The sequence below is a fragment of the Mya arenaria genome, chromosome 15 (genome assembly GCF_026914265.1).
Source record: "Mya arenaria isolate MELC-2E11 chromosome 15, ASM2691426v1".
Classification (NCBI taxonomy): Eukaryota; Metazoa; Mollusca; class Bivalvia; order Myida; family Myidae; genus Mya; species Mya arenaria.
The window spans coordinates 39,492,632-39,507,730 of NC_069136.1; the positions used below are offsets into that span (position 1 = coordinate 39,492,632).

Here is a 15,099-nt window from a genome sequence, read left to right on the forward strand (position 1 = left end):
TAGAGACATAATTATAATCATTTAAAATTATCGAAAGACATAAACAAACAACCATCTTATGACAGAAACATATTCATTTATGTGACGGCGTCATTATGTATGGCTTGTTTGTTAACTTTCAAGGGACTACACTTTACTTCCGTTTTTGCATATATCCACATGTTGACCTTTTTTGAACTCTAGAGCTTGGTATGCTTACAAATGCATCATTTGATTTGTCAGTCTTTTAACCGCTTTCTTAATTTTTTTCTTTGTAATAGCAACTTTTTGAAGTGTCAATCAGTCTTTTACTTCAAATGATAAGGCTTATGGATAGAGGTTTTTGTAAGTCGTGGTGTTTTAATGTTTGTGGACGTCATTTCTCTGCTGTTGTTTCTAAATCAGTTTGATAAAATTTCCGATTAAAACTAGATAATTGTTAATTGCATTGTTTTCCTAAAAACTTCTAAAATGGCAGTACTGGCTGGTTCTTCTTGTGTATGTTTTCACATTTTCCATAGTTTTTGGCACATGTTAATATAACAATGCGGGGCACAGATTAATCAACATAAGTTTGATTGAGAGATAGTTAAAACATGGTACCTCGCACTGGTAGGACTGTGTTATAATGTCATGGACGTTTGTCGTGTATATTTGTATTTATGAATTTAATTTTTAGTAATATTGTTGTAACATGTTCGTATTGTTTTATGTTGTTTCCATGTATGTAATTGAGTATTCGTCCGTGGTCACTTTGTACTTATATTAATGTGATTATATTATATTGATATATTTAATATGTTTCATGCTTAATATTCAGATATCATGTATTTTGAATTCGGTTCGTAGATACATATACAGACTACTAAAGAACACAATGAAGAACGTAGCATTTACATTGTTAAGTTTTGATAAAAGAAAATAGGTTGAGGAACAGTTCAAGGAAAAGTCTTCCTGAGCTGAAGGGGATTGCCTGTAAGCTTTTACAGCTGAAATTATTCATCATTTACATTGCAATGTGCATATCTTCTCTTTTAATCTTTTGAGATATAGAGATACTATTAACACGTGATAAATAAAAAAAGCTGTAGAACTGTCATTTCAGCATAGACTGAAACATAGCTTTTGTTCGTGCAAATGTCTGTTCACACCAAGCTGCGCTGGAGAAAAAGATATGCTACAGTTTCACTAGGGTTTTTTGAACTCGCAAAGAGAATTCATTTTTCTTCCAAATTGTCAGAAATTTCGGAAGACAACGGAAACTGTTTAATAATCAAAGTTAAGACAGAAGCCGAAGTTCACTTTCAGAGCGTGACTTAAGGATTGGTTTACATAGTGAGACATTCACCGATCGTTGTAATATATATATACGGATTTTCTTTTTGAATACGTCGATTCCCGCAACAGCGGCTATGGTTTGGTATTGTTGCAATATCACTAATACAAATTTTGTCCAAAGCTCAAAATATCCCATGCCACTCGCTGCAGAGTTTTCCAATATCACGAAACATACCATCGTCGACACGGCCATTCACGTTTCTTCTGTTGCTCAAGTCAAGCACGAATGAAATAATACTACTAGGCAGTTGAGTACTACGAATTTGTTCACACGATATTGAAGTAATATGGATGCAGTTTCTGGTAACGAAACGAATTACATAGCATGGAATTCAAGTGTTGACCTATACACTGATTGTACGGAAGATGCTACGGAAAATAGAAATGTAGTATGCTTATGCAGAAATTCAAATTTGAGGAATATCTTGGAATGTTTCATACCAGAACCCGAAGAATGGGTTCTTGTTTTTGCGTATGTTATAACGTTTGTAATCGGTGTTTTTGGGAATATTCTAGTTTGTTTTGCAGTTTGTAGAAACAAAGACTTGCAAACAAATACAAACATATTTATTGTGAACTTGGCTGTTGCCGACTTGACTGTGATCCTTGTCCTGTTGCCTTCGGCTCTGATTGTTGACGTAACAGATACATGGCTGTTTGGAGGAGCAATGTGTAAAATCAGCATCGCTATCGGGGTACGTAATTTGTTGTCATAGACAAAAGCACATTGATTTGTTGTTTTAAGTACTGAATTAAAGTTTTGCTACGTTCAATATAAACGAGATAGTGAAAGTTTCTTTATCTGCATCCTAACAATTATTAAATATGTAATGAAATGCAATCTTATATATTAATCAATATATTATCCATTAGCAATTATTCTACCAACAAAAAGTTATCATGAACAAAAACATCATACACGTTCTATTTAATTCTGCAAATCACACATTATGAGGGACTATCCCTCTGTTTATTTATGACAATATAACGATTCCAATATATATGACTGGACCATAAGTTTTTATACATTCGATATAAACGAGATATTTAAAGATTATTTATGTACATCTACCAAATTATAAAACGTGTGTTAAAATGCAATCTGAACAAAAAGAAGCAGTACCGCTGAGTACTATAAAACAAAACATCTTACTGGTTATATTTATATCTGAAAATCAAACAATTATGAGAAACAACGCATCTCTTACAATAAAACGACATCAACAATGTTATTAGTGCCCGCTCATCTGTTTTGTGGTTGACAATAATATGCGGAAACTGCCTCTGTAACATAGATGGCAATCAGTTTTTGCATGCGACTATTTTTACGGCATATATGAATTGATGATACAATATGTAATATTGGCGTCATTCTCATGGTTTGTTTTCTAATACCAGGATTGATATGTTATAATGTTTATTAATAGCTCAATACTGAAATAAAAAGCAAATTTTGCTAGTCAAATATATTAGCCAAAACGTAGAGTTGCTATTCTATAGACAAAATGCATATTTTGACAACATAAACATGCAATTTTACCTGCATTTAGAGCACGCCTTGAATGTCTCCGATACATATCGCGTTTGACTATGTTTTTCCCCAACAAATTGTATCTGTAAAATGTATATTTTAATTTAAAACTTAAATAGAGGTTCTTTGACACTTTGATATACTGATATGAACATTCAATTGTAATATACATCATGAAGGAATGGTTGCTATGAAAATATATTCAGTTAATCTGCATTAACTCATTTAAAGTATTTTTTTAAACAAATGTTTGAGCACCCCCCCCCCCCCCCCCCATCCGCACATCAAAATAAAGAAAGTAAAGGAAAAAATAACATGCCTTTTCGTGGTTTTTTAAACAATTACGATGGATTAAATCCTGATATACTCCACATTTGAAACAATGCGATTGTGGACACATAATTACACTGTTTTGCTGTGAACAAAAAAAGTATTAAAAGCAAGGTGCTGTGCAAGCATAATCCCAATTGACGTAGTTTGCCAAAAACAATGGCACTTTTTAATAATAAAAAGTCAATAAATTGTTATTTTCAATGATTTCAAAGCGGGATGAAATAAGAGAAAGTCGTTTCAAACTGCAACATATTATACCCAAGGAACCCAAAAATAAATATTTCAATCATCGCAAGACCACTACTGAGGTATACCTCTTGGTGTGCACTCGATGAAAGAAATTGCTAATTTACAATTACACTTACCATTATTTTCTTCACAAAGTTTCATCATTTTTCAATTTAACTTATTTAAAACCATCAATCCTAAATATCTTGTCGCAGCACACATTGTATCATAACAAACACAACCTTAAACATGCGCCATATTTACACATAATACATTAAAGGCTTTTCAAGATCATATAACGAAAAAAAGCGGATACCGACGTTCGTCTTTTGTAGTTGTGTTTCAAGAAATAAAAATGTATTTCCACTAATAACATGCATTATTTCTATACATATTGTTGTGACGATGAGCTTTTTATGCTTAAGCCGAATAAAATTTCTGTTCTGTTCTGTTCTGATAACATGTGTACAAAAAGGCATGTGCATATCTTGAACAGTTTAAATTTGCAAATTGATGACAAGGCTAATCAACAACGTCAACGACATAAACACGGAGGCATAAACAAACCTATATTACCGTTTCATTTTGCAAATTTACATCTCACTAAAATCGCTATTGTTTTGCATAATTACTGTTGCGCTTTCTTCTTTTTTATTGCCCGGAACACCTACATCTGCTTATGATTACGGTAATGTTTGTATTGGCGGTGATATGAGAGTTTTAACATCGAATTGAGAAGCTGTTAATAAAAAGCAACTAGACAGGTAGCTAATTTAAGAACAGTTACGATGAATGCAAGAAGAACATTTAATCATCTGAATTAAATTAAATATAATGGGTAAAGTGATGCACATCGTCGTCTACGTGCTGTTTAATGACAGCCATAACAACTTCCGATCACTGTTTTGTTATCTGAATTGGGTACTTTGCAGTAATATGTAGAACGCAAAGAATGATTAAAAATAAATAGGGGTATTATATGCGTCTGATAATATCACTTGATGTTGTATATTTTGTACGAAAAGTGGTGGTTAAGTCAAATGTATCTTTACGCAAGCAGCGATTATTGCAACGTCAGTTGACCACGGCAAATAAATATAAATCAAGTATTACATTAAAGAAATCCTTTTATACTAAAATAAAAAAAAATATTATTTTTTAAACATTGTAAATTTTGACAAGATAAAGTGATACTCTTATTCAAAATCAATACATACACGTGTAAAACAAACATAAATTTTGAGAGATAAATCTTTAACTACTTACTAAATAACGCAATAATATTATGTACTGATAGCAAGATTGTAGCTGTGTATTCAATGGCTGAAAACCCAAAATATTAAATGACTGGTGAATGCTAAAAGATTTACTATGATTTACTATAGTCTCATCAAGTTTGAATACCGTGTTTTCTGCAACTTTCTTTCAAATAAAACTTGGTTTCCCTATTAAGAACCATTGTTTTTGACATTTATTCAACCTTTTTGATATATTTAAACGATTTTATTAATTTTAGTTAATATTATTTGGGAGTAAGAGTGCATCTATAATAAGCAAAGAGTAAATTTATTCATATATGTGTTCCGGTTTCTCAACTGCTATAGTACGATGTTATCCCCTCATATTACATGTATCAATGGCGTGTTATTACATATGAGTTCCGGTTACTCAGCTTCTATAGTACGATGTTATCTCCTCATATCACATGTATCAATGGCGTGTTATTCATATATGAGTTTCGGTTCCTCAACTGCTATAGCACGATGTTAACTCCTCATATCACATGTATCAATGGCGTGTTATTCATATATGAGTTCCGGTTTCTCAACTGCTATAGTACTATGTTATCCCCTCATATTACATGTATCAATGGCGTGTTATTCATATATGAGTTCCGGTTTCTCAACTGCTATAGTACGATGTTATCCCCTCATATCACATGTATCAATGGCGTGTTATTCATATATGAGTTCCGGTTACTCAACTGCTATAGTACGATGTTATCCCCTCATATCACATGTATCAATGGCGTGTTATTCATATATGAGTTTCGGTTCCTCAACTGCTATAGTACGATGTTATCCCCTCATATCACATGTATCAATGGCGTGTTATTCATATATGAGTTCTGGTTTCTCAACTGCTATAGTACGATGTTATCCCCTCATATCACATGTATCAATGGCGTGTTATTCATATATGAGTTCTGGTTTCTCAACTGCTATAGTACGATGTTATCCCCTCATATCACATGTATCAATGGCGTGTTATTCATATATGAGTTCCGGTTACTCAACTGCTATAGTTCGATGTTATCCCCTCATATCACATGTATCAATGGCGTGTTATTCATATATGAGTTCCGGTTTCTCAACTGCTATAGTACGATGTTATCCCCTCATATTACATGTATCAATGGCGTGTTATTCATATATGAGTTCCGGTTTCTCAACTGCTATAGTTCGATGTTATCTCCTCATATCACATGTATCAAAGGCGTGTTATTCATATATGAGTTCCGGTTTCTCAACTGCTATAGTACGATGTTATCCCCTCATATTACATGTATCAATGGCGTGTTATTCATATATGAGTTCCGGTTTCTCAACTGCTATAGTACGATGTTATCCCCTCATATCACATGTATCAATGGCGTGTTATTCATATATGAGTTCCGGTTACTCAACTGCTATAGTACGATGTTATCCCCTCATATCACATTTATCAATGGCGTGTTATTCATATATGAGTTCCGGTTTCTCAACTGCTATAGTACGATGTTATCCCCTCATATTACATGTATCAATGGCGTGTTATTCATATATGAGTTCCGGTTTCTCAACTGCTATAGTACGATGTTATCCCCTCATATCACATGTATCAATGGCGTGTTATTCATATAGGAGTTCCGGTTCCTCAACTGCTATAGTACGATGTTATCCCCTCATATCACATGTATCAATGGCGTGTTATTCATATATGAGTTCCGGTTCCTCAACTGCTATAGTACGATGTTATCCCCTCATATCACATGTATCAAAGGCGTGTTATTCATATAGGAGTTCCGGTTCCTCAACTGCTATAGTTCGATGTTATCTCCTCATATCACATGTAGCAATGGCGTGTTATTCATATATGAGTTTCGGTTCCTCAACTGCTATAGTACGATGTTATCCCCTCATATCACATGTATCAATGACGTGTTATTCATATATGAGTTTCGGTTCCTCAACTGCTATAGTACGATGTTATCCCCTCATATCACATGTATCAATGACGTGTTATTCATATATGAGTTTCGGTTCCTCAACTGCTATAGTACGATGTTAACCCCTCATATCACATGTATCAATGACGTGTTATTCATATATGAGTTTCGGTTCCTCAACTGCTATAGTACGATGTTATCCCCTCATATCACATGTATCAATGACGTGTTATTCATATATGAGTTTCGGTTACTCAGCTTCTATAGTACGATGTTATCCCCTCATATCACATGTATCAATGACGTGTTATTCATATATGAGTTTCGGTTCCTCAACTGCTATAGTACGATGTTATCCCCTCATATCACATGTATCAATGACGTGTTATTCATATATGAGTTTCGGTTCCTCAACTGCTATAGTACGATGTTATCCCCTCATATCACATGTATCAATGACGTGTTATTCATATATGAGTTTCGGTTTCTCAACTGCTATAGTACGATGTTATCCCCTCATATCACATGTATCAATGACGTGTTATTCATATATGAGTTTCGGTTCCTCAACTGCTATAGTACGATGTTAACCCCTCATATCACATGTATCAATGGCGTGTTATTCATATATGAGTTTCGGTTCCTCAACTGCTATAGTACGATGTTATCCCCTCATATCACATGTATCAAAGGCGTGTTATTCATATAGGAGTTCCGGTTCCTCAACTGCTATAGTTCGATGTTATCTCCTCATATCACATGTATCAATGGCGTGTTATTCATATATGAGTTTCGGTTCCTCAACTGCTATAGTACGATGTTAACCCCTCATATCACATGTATCAATGGCGTGTTATTCATATATGAGTTTCGGTTCCTCAACTGCTATAGTACGATGTTATCCCCTCATATCACATGTAGCAATGGCGTGTTATTCATATATGAGTTTCGGTTCCTCAACTGCTATAGTACGATGTTATCCCCTCATATCACATGTATCAATGGCGTGTTATTCATATATGAGTTTCGGTTCCTCAACTGCTATAGTACGATGTTATCCCCTCATATCACATGTATCAATGGCGTGTTATTCATATATGAGTTCCGGTTCCTCAACTGCTATAGTTCGATGTTAACCCCTCATATCACATGTATCAATGGCGTGTTATTCATATAGGAGTTCCGGTTCCTCAACTGCTATAGTTCGATGTTATCCCCTCATATCACATGTATCAATGGCGTGTTATTCATATATGAGTTCCGGTTCCTCAACTGCTATAGTTCGATGTTATCCCCTCATATCACATGTATCAATGGCGTGTTATTCATATATGAGTTCCGGTTCCTCAACTGCTATAGCACGATGTTAACCCCTCATATCACATGTATCAATGGCGTGTTATTCATATAGGAGTTCCGGTTCCTCAACTGCTATAGTTCGATGTTATCCCCTCATATCACATGTAGCAATGGCGTGTTATTCATATATGAGTTCCGGTTCCTCAACTGCTATAGCACGATGTTAACCCCTCATATCACATGTATCAATGGCGTGTTATTCATATATGAGTTCCGGTTCCTCAACTGCTATAGTTCGATGTTATCCCCTCATATCACATGTATCAATGGCGTGTTATTCATATATGAGTTCCGGTTCCTCAACTGCTATAGTACGATGTTATCCCCTCATATCACATGTAGCAATGGCGTGTTATTCATATATGAGTTCCGGTTCCTCAACTGCTATAGCACGATGTTAACCCCTCATATCACATGTATCAATGGCGTGTTATTCATATATGAGTTCCGGTTCCTCAACTGCTATAGTACGATGTTATCCCCTCATATCACATGTAGCAATGGCGTGTTATTCATATATGAGTTCCGGTTCCTCAACTGCTATAGTTCGATGTTATCCCCTCATATCATATGTATCAATGGCGTGTTATTCATATATGAGTTCCGGTTCCTCAACTGCTATAGTTCGATGTTATCTCCTCATATCACATGTATCAATGGCGTGTTATTCATATATGAGTTCCGGTTCCTCAACTGCTATAGTTCGATGTTATCTCCTCATATCACATGTATCAATGGCGTGTTATTCATATATGAGTTCCGGTTCCTCAACTGCTATAGTTCGATGTTAACCCCTCATATCACATGTATCAATGACGTGTTATTCATATATGAGTTTCGGTTCCTCAACTGCTATAGTACGATGTTATCCCCTCATATCACATGTATCAATGACGTGTTATTCATATAGGAGTTTCGGTTCCTCAACTGCTATAGTTCGATGTTATCTCCTCATATCACATGTATCAATGGCGTGTTATTCATATATGAGTTCCGGTTCCTCAACTGCTATAGTTCGATGTTAACCCCTCATATCACATGTATCAATGACGTGTTATTCATATATGAGTTTCGGTTCCTCAACTGCTATAGTACGATGTTATCCCCTCATATCACATGTATCAATGACGTGTTATTCATATATGAGTTTCGGTTCCTCAACTGCTATAGTACGATGTTATCCCCTCATATCACATGTATCAATGGCGTGTTATTCATATAGGAGTTTCGGTTCCTCAACTGCTATAGTACGATGTTAACCCCTCATATCACATGTATCAATGGCGTGTTATTCATATAGGAGTTTCGGTTCCTCAACTGCTATAGCACGATGTTAACTCCTCATATCACATGTATCAATGGCGTGTTATTCATATAGGAGTTTCGGTTCCTCAACTGCTATAGCACGATGTTAACTCCTCATATCACATGTATCAATGGCGTGTTATTCATATAGGAGTTTCGGTTCCTCAACTGCTATAGCACGATGTTAACTCCTCATATCACATGTATCAATGGCGTGTTATTCATATAGGAGTTTCGGTTCCTCAACTGCTATAGCACGATGTTAACCCCTCATATCACATGTATCAATGGCGTGTTATTCATATAGGAGTTCCGGTTCCTCAACTGCTGTAGTACGATGTTATCCCCTCATATCATATGTATCAATGGCGTGTTATTTATATATGAGTTCCGGTTCTTCAACTGCTATAGTACTATGTTATCCCCTCATATCACATGCATCAATGGCGTGTTGTTTCTTAGTTGAAACAAAATATATGTAAAATGTTGTTTTCAATAAAGGCCCAAATCTAATTTCTAAACGTATATTGCTTCTGTATACGTATAAATCTCGACATGTCACTTAAATCCACTTATACATGGTAACTAAACGCAATACAGTTTCAAGATTAAACTTGTTTTAAACAAATCTACGAAAGGAGTTGTGAATGACTAGACACCAGATGATACAATGAGAAAAAATGACATAAAATAACAACATTGATTCCGTTGTGTACAGCGCATTGAATCTTACTTACAGATGTTCCGTCGACGACACATGTCTATTTTGCAGGTTTTGCGTATCATTCCAATTCAAAATTCAAAAAGGGTTGTTTGCCCAGTAAGACAAATATAATAATATCAGTTTACTTGACTTTACACACTTAATATACACACAATTGTTTTTCCAAAAAAAACAACAGACTGTGGAAGAAAGCGGAAAACAGGTTTTCATTGCTTAAAATGTCTAAAACTTTCATTTAAAGGATAATTTGTGAAACGATCACACCAATTGCAAAAATGCGCTATTTTTTAAAATAGGGAAACTCAGCTGAGACATGATAGTTGCGCATATTCTTTAAAATACATAAAATCATCACTGAAAATCTAGCAGGTTTTGACAATTCTAGCTTTGTTGTAAGGAAATAATGCGTTTGCTGATTTTGGGACCATCTGATGTCTAAATACATCAAATATTTTTTTCCTCTTCAACAACAAGCAGTAAACTCTTAAATTTGGAACGATGTCAAAACTAATGAGCGATATCGATAAAAACAAAACACTTGTTTATATTGTTTTGTTTTCTTTTGCTGTAAAAACCCCGACACTTCCTTTTGTTATGCCATGTGTAGCACTCAATAGGCATCGGGCAACATTTTTGGGTTAATTATCGTTTTATTTTTCTTTCAGAATTAGCAGGTATTATTATATTTTCAGACAATGTGTATAACCGTCTCCATCCTGACACTGTGTGCGATCTCAGTAGAACGGTGGTACGCCATATGTCAGCTCTTTAGTTTCCATAGCAACATCCAGAGGGCCCGCATCACCATTGCCGCCATTTGGGCAGTCTCCATTTGCGTGGCTTTGCCCGAGTTCCTAGCCTTCACCGTGATACCTTATCGCCCCGACACGGTCTTCAGGTATCATATATGTTAATGCTTTCGATAAATAAACATGTTTGAATTGATAAATATTAAACGTAATTATATCCCTTATGATACAGAAGGGGACCAAAAGGTATATCAACTTCCGACAAATGTCTTTCGTTCGGCAGGACAATATGTTATCCAGCCCTATGGGAGCAGAGAACGATGATGATCTTCCAGATCTGCTTGTTGGTGTCACTATATTTCCTGCCGCTTGTCCTCATCGCCTGCGTGTACGTGCACATTTATGTCGTGCTCTGGATGACACGTATCCCGGATACAGGAGATATTCGTGCGTATCATTATTTCCTGTGTAGCGCATACATACATATTTATACCTCAACTTCCATTCCTTAAATGAACTGCCTTTCCGCAATTGCGTTCATCAATCGATGAACACAACATCTTCGGATATGTTCGGATCGCAATTCATCGCATAAAAATATACATGAAAACTATTGATCTTGTTATTGTTTGTATTGTGTCAGCATTTCCCGTAAATATAAATCAGCATTTTAGAAAGTGTTAATTTATTATATTTTAAATGAAGTGTTGCCATAAGTGTTTCAATTTTACGTTTAAAAGTAATTTCAAATGGTTGATCTTTTCCCGCGTTATTGTGACGTCATTTGAAAAAAAATGTTTCCGGTTACAGTCGGGTCGTTCTATTTACAGAATGGGTAAGAAAGGATTAATGAAAGATTTTTTTAAATGAAATGACGTATTTTTTTAACAATTCTTGAACGAAATAAGGAACTATTGGTGTAAATATAAGTAATAAATTGCGGGATTGATGTCATTATCGGGGATATGAACGCAATTGGGCTGGTCAAAGTACTCGTTGAGTCCTTCGGACTCCACACACTTTGACCAGCCCAATTGCGTTCATACCCCGATAATGACATCAACTCCGCAATTCATTCCTTAATTCTTATTCAAAATATAATATTAATGCATTTATTTAATGGTAAATATTCCCCCTAATTTGAAGACGGTATTATGAAATACCTAGAATATGCAGATTTGACACTTCATGAAGGTGCAGAGAATGCTAAACAATGTGTTGAAAAAACACACAAGAGGATGGCAATGTATAACAAAGGTTAATAGCTTAAGTTTTATTTGCAGTTTTTGAAATTAAAAATTAAAGACAGACATAAGACCATTAAGATAGAGAAAGCGTTATTCACGAATTAAACATGTTCATTGATATAAAAGTTAGACATGATCCTAAACAATTGCAGAAATGGAATCAGTAAACGAATCACGGCAACCTAATACTGAATTTGGCAGTAGGTTGTTGAGTCGAAGAAAGACAGTGAAGATGCTGGTGACGATTGTTGTGGTGTTCGCACTGTGTTTCCTGCCTAACCACACACTCAGCATTCTAACGTAAGATTTCTGACCATTCACTTAGGTTTGTTTCAGGGTGTATGTGTCGGATATGATTACAAAATCCTCGTTCGCTTTTACAATTTAAAAAGCTTTAACTAGATATCAAATGAAAACTGATGTTGAATGCATTAAATCCATGAACTTAGAAAACTACGTGCACTTCCTGGAATATCACGCACATTAAACATTTCCATCTGCTTTATGAAAATCATAGCCAGAATACAAAGTTGAATTTGGCTTTGCATCATCGATCAAACCTAGATTGTTAAGTTTATAAAACAGGACAGTTAGTGCACTTTTACAAAACTACATCATAGCTTTACATTTATGGCATAACACATTAAATAGTTTCTATTTTATGAACGGCACAAATATTATCCTAAAGCATGTTTCCGTATAAAATATATTTTTGAAACGAAAGTTAAAACGATTATACTTGTAATAAACATTCATAAATTGCTTGCACGATTGGATTGTTGGATGGAAAAATCATAGATAACATTACTTTGAGGTATGCAATTAAATACATGACATCATTTTAAAGGGCTATGCATAAATATTAAGTTTGAAAGTACGCTGTACATATTCCTGGGTACTAGGTAGCTAGGGACTCAATAAAGTTTATATACTATGCTTTATGTATGTTATATATAGGGTTAAAGGATTTATCAGCAGGCCCATGATAAGGAGTATGTATTATATAATGTCTTCCTTCAATTACATGTTGGCATTTACCTTTTATATGATCGTTTCCTAGCAACACACAAGACCAATGAAGGACAAAACTAACATATGTTATATTGTATTTAATTTTCAGATATATGGAAAAGCTACGGGGAATTCCTAACCTGCGGATGTTCGCTCTTATCTCCCACTGGTGTACATTCTTCAACAGCTGTATCAACCCAATTATCTACATCTTCATGAGCGGTAAGAACTGATTAGAGTGGTCAACTTGTATGGGACTCCACCTCTAAAAGAAGAAGTTGTGGATTCGATTCCCATCAGGGGTACTGTCTTATAGCCTCTCAAAATTAAAATCAGTATTTTTATATGAAGGAAATGAACTCAAACGTGATTCTTTATGCTGTCAGCATTCCTTCTACTCAAGCTAAATCTGATTTATATAAACTACTTAAGATACGCGTTTACTCTAGAATACCTCTAAACCATGCTGCATAACTATAAGTGGTGCGAATTGACCTGTTTTTCTTCCATAGTAGTTAACTAATCTGTTTTCATCCATTTCATATGAGTATCAAATACAAGTGTATACATAAAGAAATGGTGATGTGCCATATATGACTGTGTAACATGTTTCAGACAAATTCCGGAAAGAGTTCCATGGGACGCTCTCTCTGTGTTGCAGCTGTGGAAAAACCCAAACTCAGGGACCCGGGGTTCGTTACCAAATGACTTGTTCCGAGACGAGTCATTTAACTATTGAAAATAGTAACATTGACAGTAGCGTCATGACGAAATGAGATAGTTAAGCCTGATGCATGTAAATTAAACATTCGATATCATTTCTAAAAATCTTCTGAGCGGAAGCGGAAGTTGCTATTTGAGATACTTGTTACATTGCACATTTATTGATAGTTACTGAATTATATATGAATATATGAATTATATATGTATAAGCATCTTGTAATTAATATTATGCATAGAAAACAACTATGAGCATTCATATGATTTAGTAAGCACAATAGTATTATTTTACCGTAGTTTGATTTATCTTGAGGCTATACAGGAGTTGTGTCTATGGTATCTCGTCCCGTCGTCGCATCTCTGAAATATATTTTGTTTGAACGTAGCTCCATACGTATTGCACATAAGTATTCTAATGACACTCCATAGGAATGATGGTCAACTTTATATATTGTGCAACTTCTTTTTGTATGATATATACTTGGTGAAACAAATACTTGCCCTTGATATGTCAAAACAGTGTAACATTGTTTGTGTCGCATGTTACTGTAAATTTGTTGTTTCACATAGTGTACATAGAAAAAGACCAAAATCTGTGTTAGACCATTTGAAATTACAAAAACATTACAGGTGCTCAATTTCTTATTCTGACTAACATTCCTATAAATTATATGAGTCTAAGGTGAGCGTAGGAAATTGTGCACTTGTAATTTGTATGTCATTTTACTCGGATTTACTATAGCAATGGCCTTTGACTAGATAAATAAAGGTCTGAAATTCTGCTGGCTTTTATAACCCTTTTCAACATATGTCTGTGTTATCACGCTATATGCACATGTTGTTAGTTCAAACACACGACAATAAGGCGTGCCTGTTTCCAGACGTCGTCTGCGGGTTTCCATCAGTTTTGTTATAGGCCGTGGTGTGTTTTGATTGTGTTGTCGTATATTGTATGTGTATGTGGGTATTTAGGTTGAAATTGGCAGGACATTAACCAAATAAAAGAACCTGGAATTATATGTCAGTTTGTTCATTTATTCATTTGAGTTGCTTAACAGATGTGTCAGCGACAATAACATTTGTTACTATCCGCACAGACGTGTATGAAATAAAGTACATTTCCATTGTCGACATGTTGATAAATGTTTACTGTTTAAGTCCAACATCGGTCTGAACGTGCGAAGGTTAGCTAAGTGGACGAATTTTTGGAAGCAGCAATTGAATTCAAATACCATTCTTTAGTATAACCCGATGCCCTATATAAATGTTATTCACTATTTTCGACTGCTTAACAAATTGTAATCAACATTACAATGTTTTGGACTGTTGACCGGTAAACTTATGAACTGTTACCCGCATGTGAGGCT

At 35.0% G+C, this 15,099-nt stretch overlaps 1 protein-coding gene across 1 annotated transcript; it reads left to right on the plus strand.

The window, feature by feature from the left end:
• The first annotated feature begins 1,533 nt into the window (after window positions 1-1,533).
• Window positions 1,534-14,735, plus strand: LOC128220617 (orexin receptor type 2-like). The gene is made up of 6 exons (XM_052929086.1): window positions 1,534-2,012; window positions 10,698-10,903; window positions 11,038-11,201; window positions 12,154-12,301; window positions 13,122-13,234; window positions 13,628-14,735. The coding sequence occupies exons 1-6, from the start codon at window positions 1,605-1,607 to the stop codon at window positions 13,786-13,788; spliced, it is 1,200 nt and encodes a 399-aa protein (XP_052785046.1). The 5' UTR covers window positions 1,534-1,604; the 3' UTR covers window positions 13,789-14,735.
• The last annotated feature ends 364 nt before the right edge of the window (window positions 14,736-15,099 follow it).

Coding starts and splice junctions, on each gene's coding strand:
- LOC128220617 (XM_052929086.1), top strand. CDS start 1,605: ATGGATGCAGTTTCTGGTAACGAAACGAATTACATAGCATGGAATTCA. Junction 10,904..11,037: donor CGCCCCGACACGGTCTTCAG/GTATCATATATG, acceptor TTCGTTCGGCAG/GACAATATGTTATCCAGCCC. Junction 12,302..13,121: donor CACACACTCAGCATTCTAAC/GTAAGATTTCTG, acceptor TTTAATTTTCAG/ATATATGGAAAAGCTACGGG.